A 19,011-nucleotide genomic window follows, 5' to 3' on the forward strand; every position below is an offset into this window, starting at 1 on the left:
ACCATTGAGATAGGCCCTTCAGTTTACCTTGCATTTTCCCTTGAGCTCTACGTCATTTCCGTCGTTTGGTAGCCATATTTGACATCACCGGCAGGGCGCTCGCGACGAGTCAAGCGAGTGCCTATTCCTAGATCAATTGGCGTTCAGATCTTGCCGGCGACGGTCGCATCCAGCAAACAGGTGAGTACCTTTTGAAACTTTTTTCAAACATGTTTGCTGTGCTACCGTCTTATATTTTCCCTTTTATATTTTGATTTATTTTAATCAAAATATACAATAATATATAAAATCTGTGTGTTCAATAGTGCTCGTATAAATAATTTAAATTCTGTTTATCGTGGTTTAGCTCCTATTGGATATTAAATATGATATAATAATTAAAAAAATAAAAAAACCGACTTCAAAAAACCACTAAAATGTAAGAAATAATTTAAGGTTTACACAAATTCTACTCGTATGAGACAGTACAAATATACCTAAGCAGGAACTGTTCTTTTTTGATGTTGGTGCGGTGACAAAGTAATCTGAAGAAATATGGCACCAACTTCAAAAAAGAACAGTTCCTGCTTAGGTATATTTGTACTGTCTCATACGAGTAGAATTTGTGTAAACCTTAAATTATTTCTTACATTTTAGTGGTTTTTTGAAGTCGGTTTTTTTATTTTTTTAATTATTATTTTATTTAATAGTTTTTAGTTTATTTGTAAAAAATTTCAATCAAAAGTAAGGTGCAAATGATACCAAAAAGTCCTACTAATCAATACGAATCATTCAAGCCTAAACACGAAGTAGTTGCTATATACCGTTGAGGAGTTCCCCTGACTGCCTTCCGTTTCCATCATCAGATCAGCTCAAGGTCACCATCATATTTTTTTGTTATAAGAACTATATTTACGTTCTTAATTTCATTAGAATCGGTTAATATGTGCCAAAAATGGAAATTCATACCCTGTTTTTACCCCTTTACCCACCCTTGGGGGTGAAATAAAATTCTGAAAAAAAAATGGGACCACCTGGGAACTCAACCCAATACAACAAAAAAAGAATTTTCAAAATCGGTTCATAAACGGCGGAGTAATCGGTGAACATACATAAAAAAAAATGTAAAAAAAAAAAAAAAGATCCCGACGAATTGAGAACCTCCTCCTTTTTTTGAAGTCGGTTAAAAATGGGTTTATTTTTTAAAATTTTTTTGTAAGAGTTAACCACGTGGCGATTTTTATTTGCTTAATTTTATACAAAATTTGAAAGTGAATTTATATAACGGTTCTACCGTTCGTGTGTTTAATATTTGCTTTTTCTGTTTTTATTTCATGTGTTTTTCTACGTCTATTTGCAAAGTTGTTCGGTGATAAAAGTAATTTATTTACAAAATCAGTAGTAACGATGGAACCAGCCGTCCCTGGCCCATCGGGGGCTAACAAAAGGTCTCGAAATAAAGAGCGTTCTTCGAGCAGTAGCAGTTCTTGCAATAGTTCTTGTTCAGAGGCAAGTTCGTCTGATTCAAATAAAAAACAACGTCGCAGCCGGCGTAAAAAACAAAGGAGGGGCAAACGGCACAGTAGTTCCACGCAGATGATTAAAGACCTTGCAAAAGAACTCAGTGATTTACGGAAACAATTGTTGCCAAATAATCAATCTGCACAACCTGACTTAGACGAAATATCTCTCAGCTCTGAGGTTAGTGGTGAACTTTATGATCAAAATAACGATACCATAGCCGATTGCACATCAAATAATACGGGTGATTTCAATTTAAATATAGAAACGAAATTAAAGGAATCCGCAGTTCCGAAATAGGGCGTGCAAAACCGGAAGGTTTTCAAAACCGGTTTTGAATCTTCGGTTTTCAGCCTCAAAACCGGGTAACCGGTTTTGATATTACTTAAATATTTTTTTGTCATACAGTACTAATTAAACAAGGAACCCATATTCTTAGATAGAGATATCCACAAAACATACGAATAAAACATTTTTTATGATATACTTACCTATTTTTAATCAACAATATGACAAATTAATAATTTAGTGAACAGCAGCCTTACTCCCAGCGATTAATAGTCGCTATCCAAAAAAGCCAATTAAAACTCAGTTGAAAAATTTAGGCCGATTCAGTTGGTACCACCACCTCGGTTTTGACTGAGCCGCGGACCAGGGACAACGTAGAAAATATATCAAGAAACGACTAGTGATTATTTTTGAAACGGTAGCCGAAGTAAGCCGATATCAGGCCGATGTTGCGTTCCGTATTTCAATAGAGGTGAAAGAAAGAGATGTCGCTCTATAAAATTGTATAAGATCTTGTGTTTTTTCTCGCTCTGACAAGGAAAAAATTGGTGTGCGTTCGAAGTACTAGCGAAGCTTGAAATAAGAAATCCGGTAATCATCAGTCCATATTATGTTTTTATTTTTTCAATGTTAGTAAAATATTAATTAAAATACTTATTAAACACTAGGTTAAAGTCATCACTCATGCCATTTTTTACTTATTATTCACAAAAACTTAACTTTGTAAACGTTAAAATATGAAATTAGGAGCTTTTGAACGCATTCAAACTAAAAATCAAAATACTCTGTGAACCTGTGAAAACACTCCCTCAGTGTTGCCATTAGCGGACATTTTACACATTTGACGTACTATTTTAGCCTCCCATGTGTAATGTGTATATAATTGGTCCATGTAATGTACCATTTAAACTTAACTTCCAATATCATGATTATCATGTGTAAAATCTTTGTTTATGGACTATTTTACGTATTTTTTTTTGGAATCGCAGCAAAAAAATTATTAACCACAATTAGTTACGATTTTGATTTTCTTGTATGATTATTTTCTCAACCAATATGATTATTACATGATTGCAATGAGTATAAGTATATCATACCTACATAAAACTGCGGGGTACCTACTCTGAAGGGTTTAGGACATTGTAACACTTTTTAAAATGCTATAATAAATATAGGTACGTTTCTCACGACTAAAATCTATTAAAATATAGTACTTCTGCTGACGAGCAGGTGCGAAAGAGCTGGAAAAGCTAAATTGAGTGATTTTAGTAAAAAAACAGCTCATGTACGGTATTAACCATAAATGTACGTTTTCAGCGCTGGATATGTGCGTTTTGAGAACTCCGTTGCGGCAACACTGCACTCCCTCCACTTCATTCATACAACATACAATAACAATGATAAAACAAAATTACAAATGGAATTTCCTTATTTAAATAGATATTTGTGCACTAAATACATAATAATATGACGTAAGTATAGTATTCTGATGGAGTGGTTAAGTTGCAGACTCAGATCGACTCGATTTATAGAATAGACCGATAAAATATTACGATAATTTGTTACAAAGTTATAGATATTAAACTATCAATCATTGTTTACAGAAAGAAGAAGAAGACGTTGCGTGTCACCGTATAGCCAAGGAAATATCTTGTGAAAGTTTTAACTCAAGGCCGAAATCTATTGAAAAAATACTCAACATAACCTACAATTACAGTGAAATACTGAAAATATCTTGTACCGTGATAATATTTCTGAATAATAAGTGCAAACCCATACTCTAAGATCGTGCTTTCAACCACATACTTAATACAATTCCATAATCATATCGAAATCCAAAAGTTCGTAAGTCGTAAGTGATCATAGTTTAGGTGTGTACTTATTAGACTCATGCATTGTAAACTCTATAAACGATTACTCGTAATGTATTAATCATATTAAAAGTTGAATGCGGCTGTTTTATTTTTTATTCTTTATGTTTAAAGCAGTTCTAAGAAAAAGCAGTAATAACTAGTAATAAGAGTTGTAACATTATGCATGGACCAAGTGTCTGCTTATGTAAAAACACAATGTTATCATGTAAGTAAACCCTGCTTTAAACATAAAAAATGTGTCTACCTAATCTTCATAAAGCAGATAATGCTAACACCCTGATTACACCACCAAGTAGAGCGGCCCGAGACAGTGTCCTCCGCTGAGCACTCTGTTATTGTGATCCACGGAATGGTTTAATATCGGCCAAGAGTACTGTCTTGCCACTCTACTCAGTAGGTGATTACAAGGGTATTACATTGCAACAGGTAAAAGTTAGTATACAGGGCCTCAAGTCTGCTAATTATTTATTTTTATTATTTTATTAAAAGTACAACTTACAATGTTACTTATACAATTTCTTCCATGTTGCAATGTTATCATTGCCGGACTTTTAAGAAGGAATACTTCCTATCAAGCCTTTATAAAGCAATAGTATCATGAATGACCTCCTAGTCAAGTGCAACATCAACAGGTAAATAATGAAATGAAACATGGTTTTTGCTGTATTTTGTGTTTATTAAGTATCATATATTAAATCACATCACAATTATTATCAGTGTTCTGAAATATCAAGCATAAGCTTCTCTTCTATTAGCTAAAAAACTGCTCTCTGATTATCTGAAATAAGATAGAAATATAGATTAATAGTAATTCTATAGGTTAGGATATAATAATAATATATTGTACAGTCAGCCAAAGAGATATGTATGCCACCCCAACGCAAGCCCTTAGATATTATGACAATTGATAGGTAATATTTATGTAACATGAAAAATAAGGATAACTAATATTAAGGTAAGTAATACTTAAGTTAGTAAGTATTGATAAAATATTATTATTCCACCCATGAGGATTAAATTTTTGTTGCTGTGGTGGCATAAATATCTATTGCTGACTGTACTATCAAGGTATTGATACAACTTTATTTAGTAGATTTTCTATTCTATTCTATTCTGAGAGGTGGCGAAGCTCCTGTACGTGGCTCTCTTGAGTGGAACCTTTGTACATATCTCCTTAATTTTAGCTCAGCCAGCCTAGCTCTCGAGTAAAATGGAGCAGCAAGCCTGGGTGTTCCAATAGCTGAGATAGGCGTTCTGTTGGTCCAAGAATAGATAGTCTTGTTTCTGTAGTAGGTGGAGATTGAGCCAGCATAGGTATATTTTTTTAACTACAAAAGATACCCACCGCAGCACTACAGTTTAATCCTAAGGTACTTAGAAAACAGATGAATCAAATAATATTTTATAGATATAGAATCTAGATAAGCAAGCCAAGTAAATTATTTTTCATACTTTCAGTGCATCATAAAATTAAAGTGTTTGTGCTAGGGTAGTATTTCATATATTTTTTGCTACAAATAAATTGAAATCAGCTTAAGTGACTTACTCAGTAGCAGAATGATATGCCAATTTAGTTTCTTATGTAGGTATTAACTTCATAAGATCTTAATACAACTTGTTGTTAAGTACTTCACATAGGCACTGGAATATTTAGTCTTGGTTATAAATTCCAGTCTGGAGCCAGTTGCAACGCAGTAAAAACCTACAAATACCAAAAATTCTGGTTAGTATCATGGGGTTTAGGTTACAGACATTATGATAGTATAGGAAGGTTTATCTTATTATTATTATTATTAGTAGGTATATATTGTTAGCCACTGGACTTAGCTGGAGCGAGACCAAACATAGGTGGTTTAAACAAAGATAGGTGGCAGATTTTATGACACCTCTGGGGTGCCATAGGACTACAACAATGGTAAAAGAAGGTTTGTCTTTGTTTTGAAGGATATTTTATTTAAGGCTTCTTCTTCATGCCTTAAGAACATGAGAGTTAAGGCGGTCATCCATTGGCGAGGCGACGGTATAGATTGTTGGCTTGTCGAATCTCGTTGGTGAGCCATTAGCGAACCAAACAGTCTACTTTCATCATTGGCAAAGTCGTGGCGTGCTTTTTGTAACATCGTTGGAGGTTTTTTAGACCGCGGACTTAGAGGTTATTGGAGGTTTTGCTCGCGAATGGATCATCGCCTTTAGTTGAAGAAACTTTTACATGTACCTCTATTATGTTCGTGGATACTCACCTTATTTGTTACGCTCAAATCAGCTAGTTTCATGAAGCTAAAGTCTTCAATCAAATTGTCCGTCAACTCCTTTAAATATGCTTTAAAATATCCAGGGAGACTGGTTTGCAATCCTCACGTATCCTCAGTAACTACTTTCACATCACTTTGTAGGTGTAATTACAGGCTCTTTTTCTTACAAAAATAGGAAAAATTAGCCATTATAATGGCTTTGCGTTGCAAGAATAGGAACTTTTTTCAAAGAGGCGTTGAGTCGCAACTTTGACATATAATCTACTCTGTGTGATGAGCTCGTGGTGCGAATTTCTAGCTTAGTAACGCTATAATTTTCTCTGAACGGTTTGCGTGACGTCATAACACAATGAGCCGCAAAAATGTGCGGTGGGAGTACGATATTAGCGATTTTGTTGAAATCGATTCAGCCACTCATCGCTGGGAGTAAGGCTGCAGGAAAAAAGTTAAATAAGAATTATCATAGTACTTACTGTTATCACATCTAAAAAAAGTGTGTGGCACCTTAATGGTGTTTTTATATCGTTCTGTTATCATCAATAATTGTATATTTTAAACATACAGGCAGATTTTGAAAAAAAAAACATTTATCGTCTGATTCTTACGACCACTCTATAGTAGCAGTAAGATGATGAATGTTTTTTTGATGTATTACAGATTTGTTCATATCAACGCAACGAAAGAAAGCCTAACTCATTGATGGACACGACTGCATTTGATTTGAAGTCCTCAACACTTCATGAAAAAAGTCCATAACGTCGAATGCAGTCCCCGCACTTGGCCTAATTATATTTTCAACAACGGTGAATGCAGTCCTGTTTTACCTAGAGTTTGTATGAAGACCACCTTGTTGTGCTTTATTGGGCCAGATTTCAACGTTATAATTATGTGCACCCAGAGTACCTTTTTTTCACACAGCAATAAGTTTTCATACAGCAAAAAATGTGAACTCACACGCACACATCGGTCACTGACGTCGTGTTTTCTTTACTGAAAATCGTCACTCAATTTCCATACAATATTTTAGTGCTTTTTTATGAGTTTCACCATTAATCTAGTGTCCATCAGTGTGCCAACCGATATACAAATTCTTTTATTTTTAGAGTTTATGGGTTCAACTTCTAATGTATGTAAAAAAGTATATAAAAATACGATCAAAATCGGTGAAAACCCGGTTTTCGGTTTCCGGTTTTGAACTCTCAAAACCGGTTATGAAAAACCGTGATATATTGTCCGGTTAACCGGTTTTCCGGTTAACCGGTTTTGCACGCCCTATTCCGAAAACGTGTGATCATTATTTGAGAATTTTAAATGAGATTCAACGTTTTAATAGTGAGGAATGGTCGGAAATACGTTACTCTGACACACAAAAACAATATAATCACACTCCTGGTTTTGTTGAGTTAGAGGCAAATGATGAAATAAAGGCCTACGATACTTTACGCCATTTAATATACGCGGACAAATCATATGCTGGTTTAACATATTGTGTTCTAAAACAGAGGGAAGTGTTACAAGAAAAATTACGCGATTTTCTTTCATGGGCTAAAACTAGTGAGGGTTCGCTAAATTTTGACAATATAAGTGACAAAATGACTGATATTTCCGTAAATGGCGAATATAGCAAGGTTTCTGCGGATTTGCTACAACTTGTGTGCGGCCATAGGGCGGAGACTGTTGAGATGCGCCGGGATGCCATCATAAATTCCGTTAAAGACCCCCTGGTAAAAACAGCAATCCGAAAAGTGCCTCCGTCAGTTAAACACTTATTTGAAGCTGATAAGTTGAGTGCTACCTTAGAAAAAGCCGGTGGTGTTAAAAAGGCTTTTTGGGCTGCTGGTAAAATAAATACGTCCGCTTCTCAAGCACGACGGCCAGCCCACCGCCCCCCGCAGGGGTCCCAAAAATATCCGTACCAGCCCTCGCAGGGTATCTCACCGTCACAATACGGGCCTTCGCAAGGTACCCTCAACGTGCAAAATCCTCCCTCGCAGGGAGGACATACCATAACAAACCGGCAATATCCTTCGCCTGCATATGACCGTAATTATCCCCAGCGGGGTTCATTTCGCTCTCGTGGGTCAAAACAGGGAAACCAAAGATCTCAACGAGGTGGTCGTAACCATAAACAAGCCAAATCCGGTTTCCAAGGAACAAACCATCGTAAGTATTGACTCGCTGAACTTCAAAGCAGGACAGTTAGTAAGGTTTTATCGAAATTGGGTGACAATGAATGCACCACCACACATCCTCAAGATCATAAAAGGGTATCGCATACCGTTCAAACAAAAGCCACCATTGATAATGCCTCATCTATGCAACGTAAAAGCGCTTCACACTCAACCTTCAGAAGATATGACCTTGGTCGTCAAACAAATGTTAAGCACGGGAGTTCTCCAGCCTGTTGCACCTTCTCCGAGTTTTATATCAACTCTCTTTCTCGTCCCAAAGAGCGACGGATCGCCTCGTCCGATTTTCAATCTAAAAGCATTGAACAAATTCGTGCTAGTCAAGCCGTTCAAACTAATAAATGTGTATCGCATACCAGATTTCATTCAACCCCGAGACTGGATGTGCAAGTGCGACCTTTCACAGGCGTATTTTCATCTGAGCATATCCGACTCCCACAGACGGTTTCTCAGGTTAATTTATCAAGGTCAGTTGTACGAAATGACTTGTCTACCTTTTGGGCTAAGTACCGCACCCAAAACTTTCGCAGGATTAACAAACTGGATCGCACAGATAATGAGAAATCAGGGTGTGAGGATAATTGTGTTCCTGGACGATTATCTCCTGGTTCACCAGGATCCAGCTGTTCTCAAGGATCACGTAAGGCTTCTAATAGGAACCTTAGAGTTCTTGGGTTGGCAGATAAATCACGAGAAGTCTGTTTTCACTCCCCAAAAATCGATAACTTACCTAGGCGTCCTATGGAACCCTTGGCTCAACCAGAAAACCCTGCCCGAGGCAAAGCTGCAATCCATAAGAATGAAGATAGATTGTGTCTTGAAATCTCAAAAAGTAAACTTATGGACTCTACAAAGCCTGGTCGGAGCTCTGAACTTCGCGAGATTTGTTGTACCCAGAGGCAGGCTCCACTATCGAGGGTTGCTAGCGTTTCTGAATGCATTGCCCATGAGAACAACACGGACGTATGTTATACCGAAAAAAGCTTTGGCCGACCTGACCTGGTGGTTTCAGAACATACATCGCCCGTCAGTGCTTCATGTTCAACCACCATCTCATTTCCTGACGACGGATGCCTCCGATATAGCATGGGGGGCACAATTGGACAATGTGTCCCTGTCAGGAACGTGGACCATACCAGAACAAAGTTATCATTGCAACGTGAAAGAAATGCTGGCCATTCTGAGGGCACTTCAACAATATCGTCACAAGTTGAGCAAGACTTCTGTCACGGTCCAATGCGACAACAAAACGGTCGTGGCATATCTCCGCAACGAAGGCGGCACGAGATCATCTCGACTGATGGACTTAACTTACCAAGTGTTTCGACTGCTAGAGCATCATCAGATACATATAAACATATTTCATATCCCAGGGAGATACAACAATCATGCAGACCATCTGTCCCGTCACAGATTACCACCAGAATGGCATCTTCTTCCCCAGAGCACAGAGATAATATTTGCAAAATACGGACAGCCAGAGATAGACCTGTTCGCTTCCAGCAGAGCGCACGTAGTCCCAGTATACGGAACGATGGATGCGACCGACAGTCAAGCACTAGTTCACGATGCATTCTCGATGACTTGGAATTTCAACCGTGCTTGGATATTCCCACCGCCATTCCTGATACCCAAGGTCCTGGCTCACCTCAACAGGGCGTCCGGAATGTACCTTCTCGTTGTTCCTCGCTGGAAGAAGGTGTTTTGGCGCTCAGACCTCAAGAGTCGAGCTCTAGCAGCTCCATTTACAGTACTCAACCTGGACCGAGTACTGATAGACGCGTCGACAGGACTGCCACCACCTCGAGTACAGGACCTCACACTCGAAGTCTGGATATGTGGGGGTGGACCCCGAGCCTAGATGAATGGGATTGTGACCAAATTAGTCTTCTAAAATCCTCATGGAGACCGTCAACGACAAAGACATACAAAGTGGCGTGGAATCGTTGGGTAAACTGGTGTAAGGCTAATAATGTGACGTCAACAGCTCCAACTGGTTCCGAATTAGCACGTTTTCTCGCAGATTTGTATTTAAAGGAGAAGTTGTCGTATAATACAATTTTACTGCATAAATCGGTCGTATCAACATTGTCAAATATTGATGACTCTGGTAAATTAAGTAACAATGTTTTGGTTAAGCATGTACTCAAGTCAATTTCTTTGAAGAAACCTCCTAAAGGTAAACCACCTATTTGGAATATTGACCAATTAGCTTCATATTTAGAAAATAGAGTAATAAATCATAATAATATGTTCGACGTTTCTAGACAAACAGCTGCCATTCTAATGTTATGTTCAGGTAGACGCATTCACGACTTGTCACTGTTAAGAGTTGATAAAGATCATTGTAAGATATCCTCTAATAGCCTGATATTATGGCCTGACTTTGGATCCAAGACCGATTCCTCAGATCATAGGCAATCAGGATGGAAATTGTTATCAAACGAGAGTAACAAAAACTTGGATCCCGTATATTGGGTCCAGCAAACTATTAAGTTACTGTCAAAAAGCCGCAGTGAGTGCAATAGCTCTAGACTATTTATCACAACTAGAGGTGAAACTCGCCCTGCATCACGCGCAATCATAGCTGGGTGGATAAAGACACTCTTACAAGAAGCTGGCATCCAGGCTACTCCTGGTAGTATCCGGTCCGCAGTTGCCTCGAAAAACTGGCTGGATAACTATCCAATCGAAGATATACTAGCTAGGGGCAATTGGAGGTCTGCAAATACGTTCGCAAAATTCTATAAAAGACAAGTTATGTCTACAACTGTATCAAGTAATAGCATCACTAGATTATTTAATCCAGTCACATAGTATGATTTGTAAATAAAATAACATTATTGTGTATTAGTGTGTGTTTAATACATACAATAATCATTCATACAATGTATACATTCATCAAGCCTAAATTATAGTTAATTAATAAATTGTTACCTACTTGACACATAATATGTGCCTAAGAAAATGTAATGTTAAGTCTTAAATAATTATATGTGATTATTGTTCACCTAATTATTGATTTCCATGTAATAATTAGCCAGATCATTAGAGAATATCCTTAATTTCTTATATAAGTATTGCATTCCTCTGAAGAGAAGATACAGAATATTTCTTACACATTACCACATATACCTAATGGGGTTCTGTAAATTGATCACTTACTTATGTATTTATGTTTAAGTTCATTTTTGTGTTGAATTATGTTTAAAATATATACTGGTCATACCAATACCATTTTTCATTTCATATACTGCTTAAATATTAATTATTCACATTGGCGTTCTCGTCCGTAATCCATCACCAGGCGATAACAGACACGTCTCAATGGTTTAAGCTTCGAATAACGGTCAAGTAATTAATAGCAGCGTTTTACCTGAAAATAAAACGCTTATTAAATACTTACCTTATTCGAAGCTTAACTATAATTCCTGCCTGGTGTACCATTGATACGCAATTGATCTAGGAATAGGCACTCGCTTGACTCGTCGCGAGCGCCCTGCCGGTGATGTCAAATATGGCTACCAAACGACGGAAATGACGTAGAGCTCAAGGGAAAATGCAAGGTAAACTGAAGGGCCTATCTCAATGGTTTAAGCTTCGAATAAGGTAAGTATTTAATAAGCGTTTTATTTTCAGGTAAAACGCTGCTATTAAACCCACTTGTCACTATTCAACATTTAAAGGCCTAAACAGTAAATTTTTATGTAGGTATATTCATTTGGTATCAATTAAAAAAAGAACTTACGAGTAACTAATAAGAGGGTTCATAAAGTATACCTGTTTCCACTGTATTATATTTTTTTCAGGGCCCAGTTCATTCAAAATGTCTTGGACCTCTTCCCACCTAGCTGCCATTTGTTTGGCACCTAAGGGTCCAGCGTAGTCTGCGTTGGCAAACTTGGGGTCCTCACTCATAATTTGAACCAATTTTCTCAGCTGGGTATTGTTGCTTCTGATTCTGTATTGGTCAACACTCATGTGTTAATGATAGAATAGATAGATAGAATATTCTTTATTTTTATACACTCAAGAACAAAATTTACTTTTTATATTGCTGAAAAACTGCTATAAAACCTTGGCAATTTAGTATTCTTGCTCCTGTATGTTTATAAGTTAATTTATTTATTAATAAGTTTTTTTTTAGTATTATGAATAAACTTTTATTATGAATAAACCCTTCATTTCTCTTTTATACATAATATTATATCATCTTTCATCACAGATTTACATGATTATATTTTCTCGGAAATTTTGAATTACAAATATAACTCATTTTGTTAGCAGATTGCAAACAAAAACAGTTTTTTTTTAATCTTTAATTTTTATAGAAAGCTTGGTACTACAAATGGAAGACCATGATTAAATAAACTTTTTGCCCAGCTATCTAAGCCCCAATATTCATAGTTTTTATCCTACTGTAAGCTGTAAGGATATTAGACATTCTCTTCTAGACCAATAGGGCAAAGCTATCGAAAACTTTAAATTGCTTATAAACTTTTAATGTTCACAACATCGATAGAAGATGAAGTACTTATAGTAATAGTGGGTACTTACTGTTTTTTTCCTTCATTCATTTTACTTTTTCCTTCATTCATTTTACTTTTTCTGTACATCATCCATTTGTCCATTGTGCAAACGAATACTATCGTATTTAAGAATAAATTAGGTAATATTATATTATTGTGTTATTTTTAGGTTATTAAAACACAAACAGTGAACCATAGACTACTATTTATATGTGAACATTGACGTTTCAAGGCGTCTGCTGTCAAAAAACCATAGATAATATACGTAGTGTTTTTTTCTCTGTGGTAACATGATGATGTTTTTGTGTTTGCACCTCAACCACAGAGTACATTATTTATACTGAGACCTCAACTTGTTTACAATTTACAAGCAGATATATTGATATAATTGTTAATAAATTATTAATAATGTACCGCACATCACACACCCAATTCGCAGCACTTGTAGATTTTATGGAAAGGTATGTAGTTAACTATCTACGTACTTACTTAACTTATGTTTACGATAACTCTAGGTTATAATGTAGGAATAAATTATCCTTCTCACCATTATAATATATACATTTTACAGGAATGGGGACCTGAACAACTGGCCTACCGCTGCCCCACATGGCCGTTCAGCTGCTATAAGCAAGTGGGAGGAGCTCAGCCGCGTCCTCAACTCAGATGTCAGAGGCACGGCCAGGACAGTGGAGAAGTGGAAGAAGGTACCTACCTAAGTATTTATTGGTACACGGTGTCAGCCAACTCCATACCAAATTTCGTTGAAATCGGTTCAGCCGTTTTGACGTGAAGAAGTAACAAACATACACACACATATACTCATAACCTTTCGCCTTTCACAAACATTAGTAGGATAGGATCAAACATTTATTTCCAGATACAACCTCCATTTAGATTAGTAGAATACATGTGAAAAATCGTGTTAGTCAAAATTCAAAATTGATAGTCTCTGATCAACAAGTTGGTCTGAGCTGATAGTTATATGTATTCATTGCCATTTATAAATAACTATATACTGTAAATAACTATGTAACTAAGAGATTATTGCCTGAAATAAAGAATTTTATTATTATAATTATTAATGATACATATTTTTAAATGATGTTTAACTTTGCAGGTGTGGAGTGACTTTAAAAACAACACGAAGCGTAAGGCGGTAAAGATCCAGCGAGCTGCCAGCGGTCCAGGAGGTGGTGTTCACACTCGTGCTCTGCTGACGGACCTGGAGAGGCGCGCGCTGATCCTGGCCGGCGCCCCGGAACTTGGTGGAGAGGTTTGTTCTACGGTTTATGATTTGAGTAAAGTATGGACAGAATAAAGAGTAAAATAATTTTCTTATGTATTATCCTAATGCGAAAGTAACTTTGTCTGTATGTCTGTCTGTTACTCTTTCACGCCAAAACTACTGAACGGATTTGAATGAAATTTGGTATACATATGGTCTAGACCCAGAAAGAACATAGGCTACTTTTTATCCCGGAATTCCCACGGGAAAACTTTTTAAGGCGAAGCGAAGCTCGCGGAAGCAGCTAGTTTCCTATAATCAATAAATAAAAATAAATCTGTAAGGGTTGCTTTGCACAGATGTGCTAGATGATTGGCTATGCCTATCGCTCTTTGTTAGCCCCCATTGGCAAAAACAACAGTGCACAAAGCACCTAAGACACAGCAAACATTGTTGTCTATGTATATTTTGATAGTATGTGTGTATCAGAAGTACCCAAAATTTAGGGCAACTTTAAAAACTTGCTAGGTAAATTTACTCCTGAAATTCCTCTTAAAAACTACTACATTGTTATTTCAGGCAGCCAAGCTATCGCTAGTAATGCAATGCTGCATAACGCTGATCCAGTCTCACGGTTCCGTAGTGGAGCAAATTATAGACGACCCGGCCTTTCAGAAGATCTTGACACTCACTTCGCTCACTGCGGAGGAGCGGTGGCGAGTCACCTCCGAGGGAGTGAAAAGTATGATGGACGAGGAGGGAGAGGACTGCGAAGAGACGGTAAGGGATAAAAATATTAATAAAAATCGACGGAGAGTAGAATGTAAGAGATTGCAAAAATAAAAATTATATGTATAAATAGTACACACAGACTTCTATGATTTCACTACGTTTCAGGAAACAAGCGAAGTGCAGGAAGAGGCAAATGAGACTGAAACTGAAGATCCAAGTGAGTTGACAATAATATTTCCATTCCATTATCACCATGACATAGGAGTGTGAAATGTGTAATAATGATTTTTACACACAAAATCATTATTACACACTTCACACTCAACCAAAAATCTGCACTAAAATTATTTTACGATAGTCACAATGTACTACACATACTCTATCACAATTTCATAAATGCCCCGTCACTAAGGAGAAGAAATGGCGAAAGAAACTCCTTGAGCTTCTTGTATTTTTTTTTTTATTTATTTATTTCTAATAATTAGTTCTAGCTGAAGACATAAAGGATGAGACAGGCGTCATTCACTGGCAGTGTTCGTGCGACGAGATCTCGGGCCGCCACGACGACGCGTGCGCCGCCGCCGCCGTCGACTATCTCGAACACTATCGGGTATGACTGCTTCTATTATTGCCTTAGAATAAATACGAAGAAGATGGTGTGTTACACACAAAATAAAGCAGAGGAAATAATCCTACTAATATTATAAAGGCGAAAGTATATGAGTATGTGTATATTTTTTACTTCTTCACGTCAAAACGTCTTTTTGTACACCTTATTACCTATTTTTCCTGTACCTCCTGCGGGTTGACTGGCAGAAAATGCTTTTAGCGTTAAGTCCACCCTTTGTACTTTTATTTGTAATATTTGTACAATAAAGAGTTAAATAAATAAATAAATAAATAAAACGGCTGAACCGATTTTAATGAAATTTGGTATGGAGTTAGCTGAGACCCTGGATTAACACATAGGCTTTTTATCGCGGGATTCCCACGGGAAAACTTTTTAAGGCGAAGCGAAGTTCGCGGGAAAACTTTTTAAATAAATGAATGCATTATTTACAGATATCATTGGACGAGGCGACGTGTGCAATATGCGACGACACATTCACTTGGAAGTCAGTGGCGGCCCTCAGGGAACATCTGCAGAGAAAACACCCTGAAGTTACTGTCATAGGAGATCACGTGAGTTCCATCAATGTTGCCTCCTTTCCTTTGTAACTGTATGTCATTCTACAAAATCATTTTTACGCTTATTACATTAAAGAAAAACTTATATCCTAGTACTAATAATATAAATTAATAGAGGAAAGATTTGATTACTTGTTTATATTATTGATATTACAGGCTCTGCCTAGCTTGGGGTCGGACGGCCGTGTGTGAGATGCCCCCACATATTATTATTATTGTGTAGGTATGCTCACTCTGTATAAAACTGCTTTACTCTTTCATTCTAACTTACCAATTTTGCCAACAGGATGACGCCGAAATACCGAATGCTCCGCCGTCACCGCCAAGCATTGAACTAACGAAGGTCGACCCATTGGGCGAAATCCCGCCAGCCAATAAGAAACGCAAATTCGATCCCGCCGCAGACAACGAACCAATCATAACACAGCATGACGTTTCCTCATTGGACAGATTCAAGAGCATAGAACATCCTCAAGAGTTAAAAAGTCTCGACCAATTCGGCCTCTACGTAGCCTCGTTGCTGAAACTGCTGCCCAGGAAGAGGTGCATCAAGTATCAGAACCAGATAGTGGACAGGCTGTTGAAGGACCTGGCGGCCGCCGCTTAGTCCAGGCTCTCCGGTTGTTGACACAAGATTCACTCTGTTACCTCAAACAAGTTTAAACCTTGTTTAATGGAAGTTTGTCAAGGAATTTGACAGAACGTGATTTGAATCAACTCTGTACATTGTGTACATTTGGTGATTTTATTGATTACCTATGGAAGATTTGAGTGCAAGATGATCAAAGGCTATCAAGTGCCAATGTTAATTTGATATATAAATAAGGTTATAATAGCATTTATTATTGCAACATGCAATTTGACATAGCTAAAATGCCAAATAAAATTTTTGGTATAAAAAACCTTAACACATTTTTTATTCACCCACACCTACTTATAATATCAATGTTGCAAAATTGATGCTGTCTTAATGTACCCTTTACGTACGTTTCTATTCACTGCATCTTTATGCAGTGTGCCTGTAAAAACAGCATCTGTTCTAAGCAGTTTCTTAATATGAACTCCTTACCAGCCACCCTGGCTTATTAAAAAAATTATTAGATAAGTGCTTACTTACATTGTCAGTTTCTTCAAAGCCACAATCTTTCAGCAAATTATCTTCACCAATTAATTCCACAAATCTCGCCTCCATACTTGTCAATTCTTTGGTTGGCTGTCTATCATCAAGCTTGGCTCTATGTATGACTGCCACTTTGAACTTCAATCTGTACTTGTATTCAGCCCAGTACTAGAACATAAGATGGTGCCATTAGCTTGTATTTTATTTATACTTGACAGCAGCTGTAGGGAATTATGTGTCTTATTTAGCCCCTGTTTCACAATGTCTGGTCTAGACACGCGGTAGCGTGTCAAGCCAAGTTCGAGAAACAGAACTGGCGGGCCGCACCGTGTGTAATATTACACGAACCATTTCGAGCCACTTTTGACCCCCTCATAAATAAAAAACTATTTAATATAAACGTATGAAATTTGGCACATATATTGAGACTTACGAGATACATATGTGTTCTAAATTTCATGAGCGTATCTCAAACGGTTATTTAGATATTAATGTCCAAAAAACCTAATTTTTAACATTGACTGACTCACTCACGTAGGTATAGATCAAAACTCTTATGGTACTACATACTATCATAATATGCGAAAAATATGAAATGGCTTTGAGATGCATAATATTAATGTTAACTAGGTAGTCTAAGATAAATATAATGGAATGGGATCGGATGGGATCGGATCAAATCGGATCTGATCAGATTGAATCGGAACTAATCGAATCGGATGTTGTCAAATCGGATCGGATCGAATCGAATCGAGTGGAATCAAAACGAACCGAATCGGATCAAGTCGAATCGGATCAAATCGGATCAAAACGAATCAAATTGGATCAAATCGGTTTAAATCGGACCAAACCGTATCAAATCGGATCAAATTGGCTCAAATCGGATCAAAATGGGTCAAATCAGATCGGATGGTGTCAAATCGGACCGGATCCGATCGGATCTAAATGGGTGCCAAGTTCAATGGTCAGGCCTGAAATTTATTTATAAGCAACAGTATAACATATCATATCTTCTTATAACATAAAATAATGTATTGTAGCCTAAGGTCTGTCTTGGCTAGTTTTCATATATGAATTACTTATAGCCTTCACAAGTTAAACCAACAAGTTTTACCAATTCGTTGGTATGTGTATAAAAACTAGCCAAATCAGACCTTGGGCTACAATACATTATTTTATGTTATAAGAAGATATGATATGTTATACTGTTACTTATAAATAAATTTCAGGCCTGACCATTGAACTTGGCACCCATTTAGATCTCACTTCTTTTGTCGCTGTAGTCAACAACCAAGGCATTTATAATAATATTGAACTTGGCTCTCATTTCACATTTATGTTTTTGATTGGATTAGTGACTACCTGTGCGATAAAATACATGCTGTCACTCTTTGTTATAATTTTTTTGACTGTGACAGCATTTATTTTATCTCACAGGTAGCCACTAACCAGACATTGTGAAACAGGGCCTTAGTGAAATCTACCTACCTTGCTCCAACCCTTGTAGTCTTTGACAAAGCCATTGTGTGAGTTGAGGCGGACCGCGAACTGTTCCCACAGCCGCCGCGAGTGTTCCCGGCTCTGGATGTCTCTAGGGACCTGGAGGAGCACGCGGTTTGTGTTCAGGAACTCCCACAGGCCCTCCAGCTGATGCACGTTGATGCGACGCTGGCAGTTGTCACCGTCACTAGCACTTAAACAAATACCTTATTATAAAATGTAGACTAAAGATAGTTGTGGTTTGAACCCGGGTTTAGGCTACTGATTTATAGGAAATCTCTAGACTAAAACCGGTTCTAAATAAGAACTTATCTTTAGTCTACATTTTATAATAATTTTTATTTTATGTTTATTCTCTCCCGTGCAGGTTAGGTTAGGAAATGTATGGTAGGGACTTACTGCATGGTTTAACGCGGGTAAAGCTATAGGGCTTTGAATTCGTAATACAAATTTGTAGGTATTACAACAAAAACAGTTTGTGTAATTTTCCAAAACAATAACAGAAATAAAGCCGAGCCGAGCGGTATAGGTATGAATCTGTCAAACTGACAGTTGTATGCATGGAAGTAATAATATAAAAACTATGCTGCGTCCGATAATGTGTTTCCATC

General features: G+C 37.1%; 3 protein-coding genes and 2 long non-coding RNA genes across 6 annotated transcripts in view; 3 read left to right on the forward strand and 2 right to left on the reverse strand.

Moving 5' to 3' along the window:
• Positions 1-18,952, reverse strand: part of LOC105388478 — a 37,551-nt gene extending 18,599 nt beyond the window's left edge. Inside the window, exons 1-3 of one of the 2 annotated variants that reach the window (XM_048632341.1) lie at positions 18,800-18,952; positions 18,389-18,593; positions 16,898-17,068 (exon numbers count right to left, since the gene is read on the reverse strand). In XM_048632341.1, the coding sequence (XP_048488298.1) occupies positions 16,898-17,068; positions 18,389-18,593; positions 18,800-18,804 (381 nt within the window). In that variant the 5' untranslated portion in view covers positions 18,805-18,952. Of the gene's footprint in view, positions 1-11,883; positions 12,065-12,660; positions 12,973-16,897; positions 17,069-18,388; positions 18,594-18,799 lie in introns of those variants that run through there. The other variant, XM_048632342.1, reaches the window with a different exon arrangement.
• On the forward strand, positions 1,193-8,979 carry LOC125491129. The gene is made up of 2 exons (XM_048632339.1): positions 1,193-1,796; positions 7,197-8,979. The coding sequence occupies exons 1-2, from the start codon at positions 1,387-1,389 to the stop codon at positions 8,086-8,088; spliced, it is 1,302 nt and encodes a 433-aa protein (XP_048488296.1). The 5' UTR covers positions 1,193-1,386; the 3' UTR covers positions 8,089-8,979.
• Positions 2,872-3,737, forward strand: LOC125491133. Its single transcript, XR_007268140.1, has 3 exons — positions 2,872-3,073; positions 3,106-3,260; positions 3,393-3,737. It is a non-coding gene; the product is annotated as an uncharacterized LOC125491133 (long non-coding RNA).
• LOC125491132 lies at positions 4,318-6,125 on the reverse strand. Its single transcript, XR_007268139.1, has 3 exons — positions 5,903-6,125; positions 5,209-5,364; positions 4,318-4,440 (listed from the first exon to the last, which is right to left on the reverse strand). It is a non-coding gene; the product is annotated as an uncharacterized LOC125491132 (long non-coding RNA).
• On the forward strand, positions 12,935-16,688 carry LOC119690320. Its single transcript, XM_048632344.1, has 8 exons — positions 12,935-13,093; positions 13,204-13,339; positions 13,753-13,908; positions 14,440-14,640; positions 14,758-14,809; positions 15,078-15,202; positions 15,655-15,774; positions 16,067-16,688. Exons 1-8 carry the CDS (start codon positions 13,041-13,043, stop codon positions 16,385-16,387), a joined length of 1,164 nt encoding a protein of 387 aa, XP_048488301.1. The 5' UTR covers positions 12,935-13,040; the 3' UTR covers positions 16,388-16,688.
• Positions 18,953-19,011: the final 59 nt, after the last annotated feature.

Source organism: Plutella xylostella, chromosome 31 (assembly GCF_932276165.1).
Source record: "Plutella xylostella chromosome 31, ilPluXylo3.1, whole genome shotgun sequence".
Lineage (NCBI taxonomy): Eukaryota > Metazoa > Arthropoda > Insecta > Lepidoptera > Plutellidae > Plutella > Plutella xylostella.

Coding starts and splice junctions, on each gene's coding strand:
- LOC119690320 (XM_048632344.1), top strand. CDS start 13,041: ATGTACCGCACATCACACACCCAATTCGCAGCACTTGTAGATTTTATG. Junction 13,094..13,203: donor CTTGTAGATTTTATGGAAAG/GTATGTAGTTAA, acceptor TACATTTTACAG/GAATGGGGACCTGAACAACT. Junction 15,203..15,654: donor ACTATCTCGAACACTATCGG/GTATGACTGCTT, acceptor CATTATTTACAG/ATATCATTGGACGAGGCGAC.
- LOC125491129 (XM_048632339.1), top strand. CDS start 1,387: ATGGAACCAGCCGTCCCTGGCCCATCGGGGGCTAACAAAAGGTCTCGA. Junction 1,797..7,196: donor AAGGAATCCGCAGTTCCGAA/ATAGGGCGTGCA, acceptor CCCTATTCCGAA/AACGTGTGATCATTATTTGA.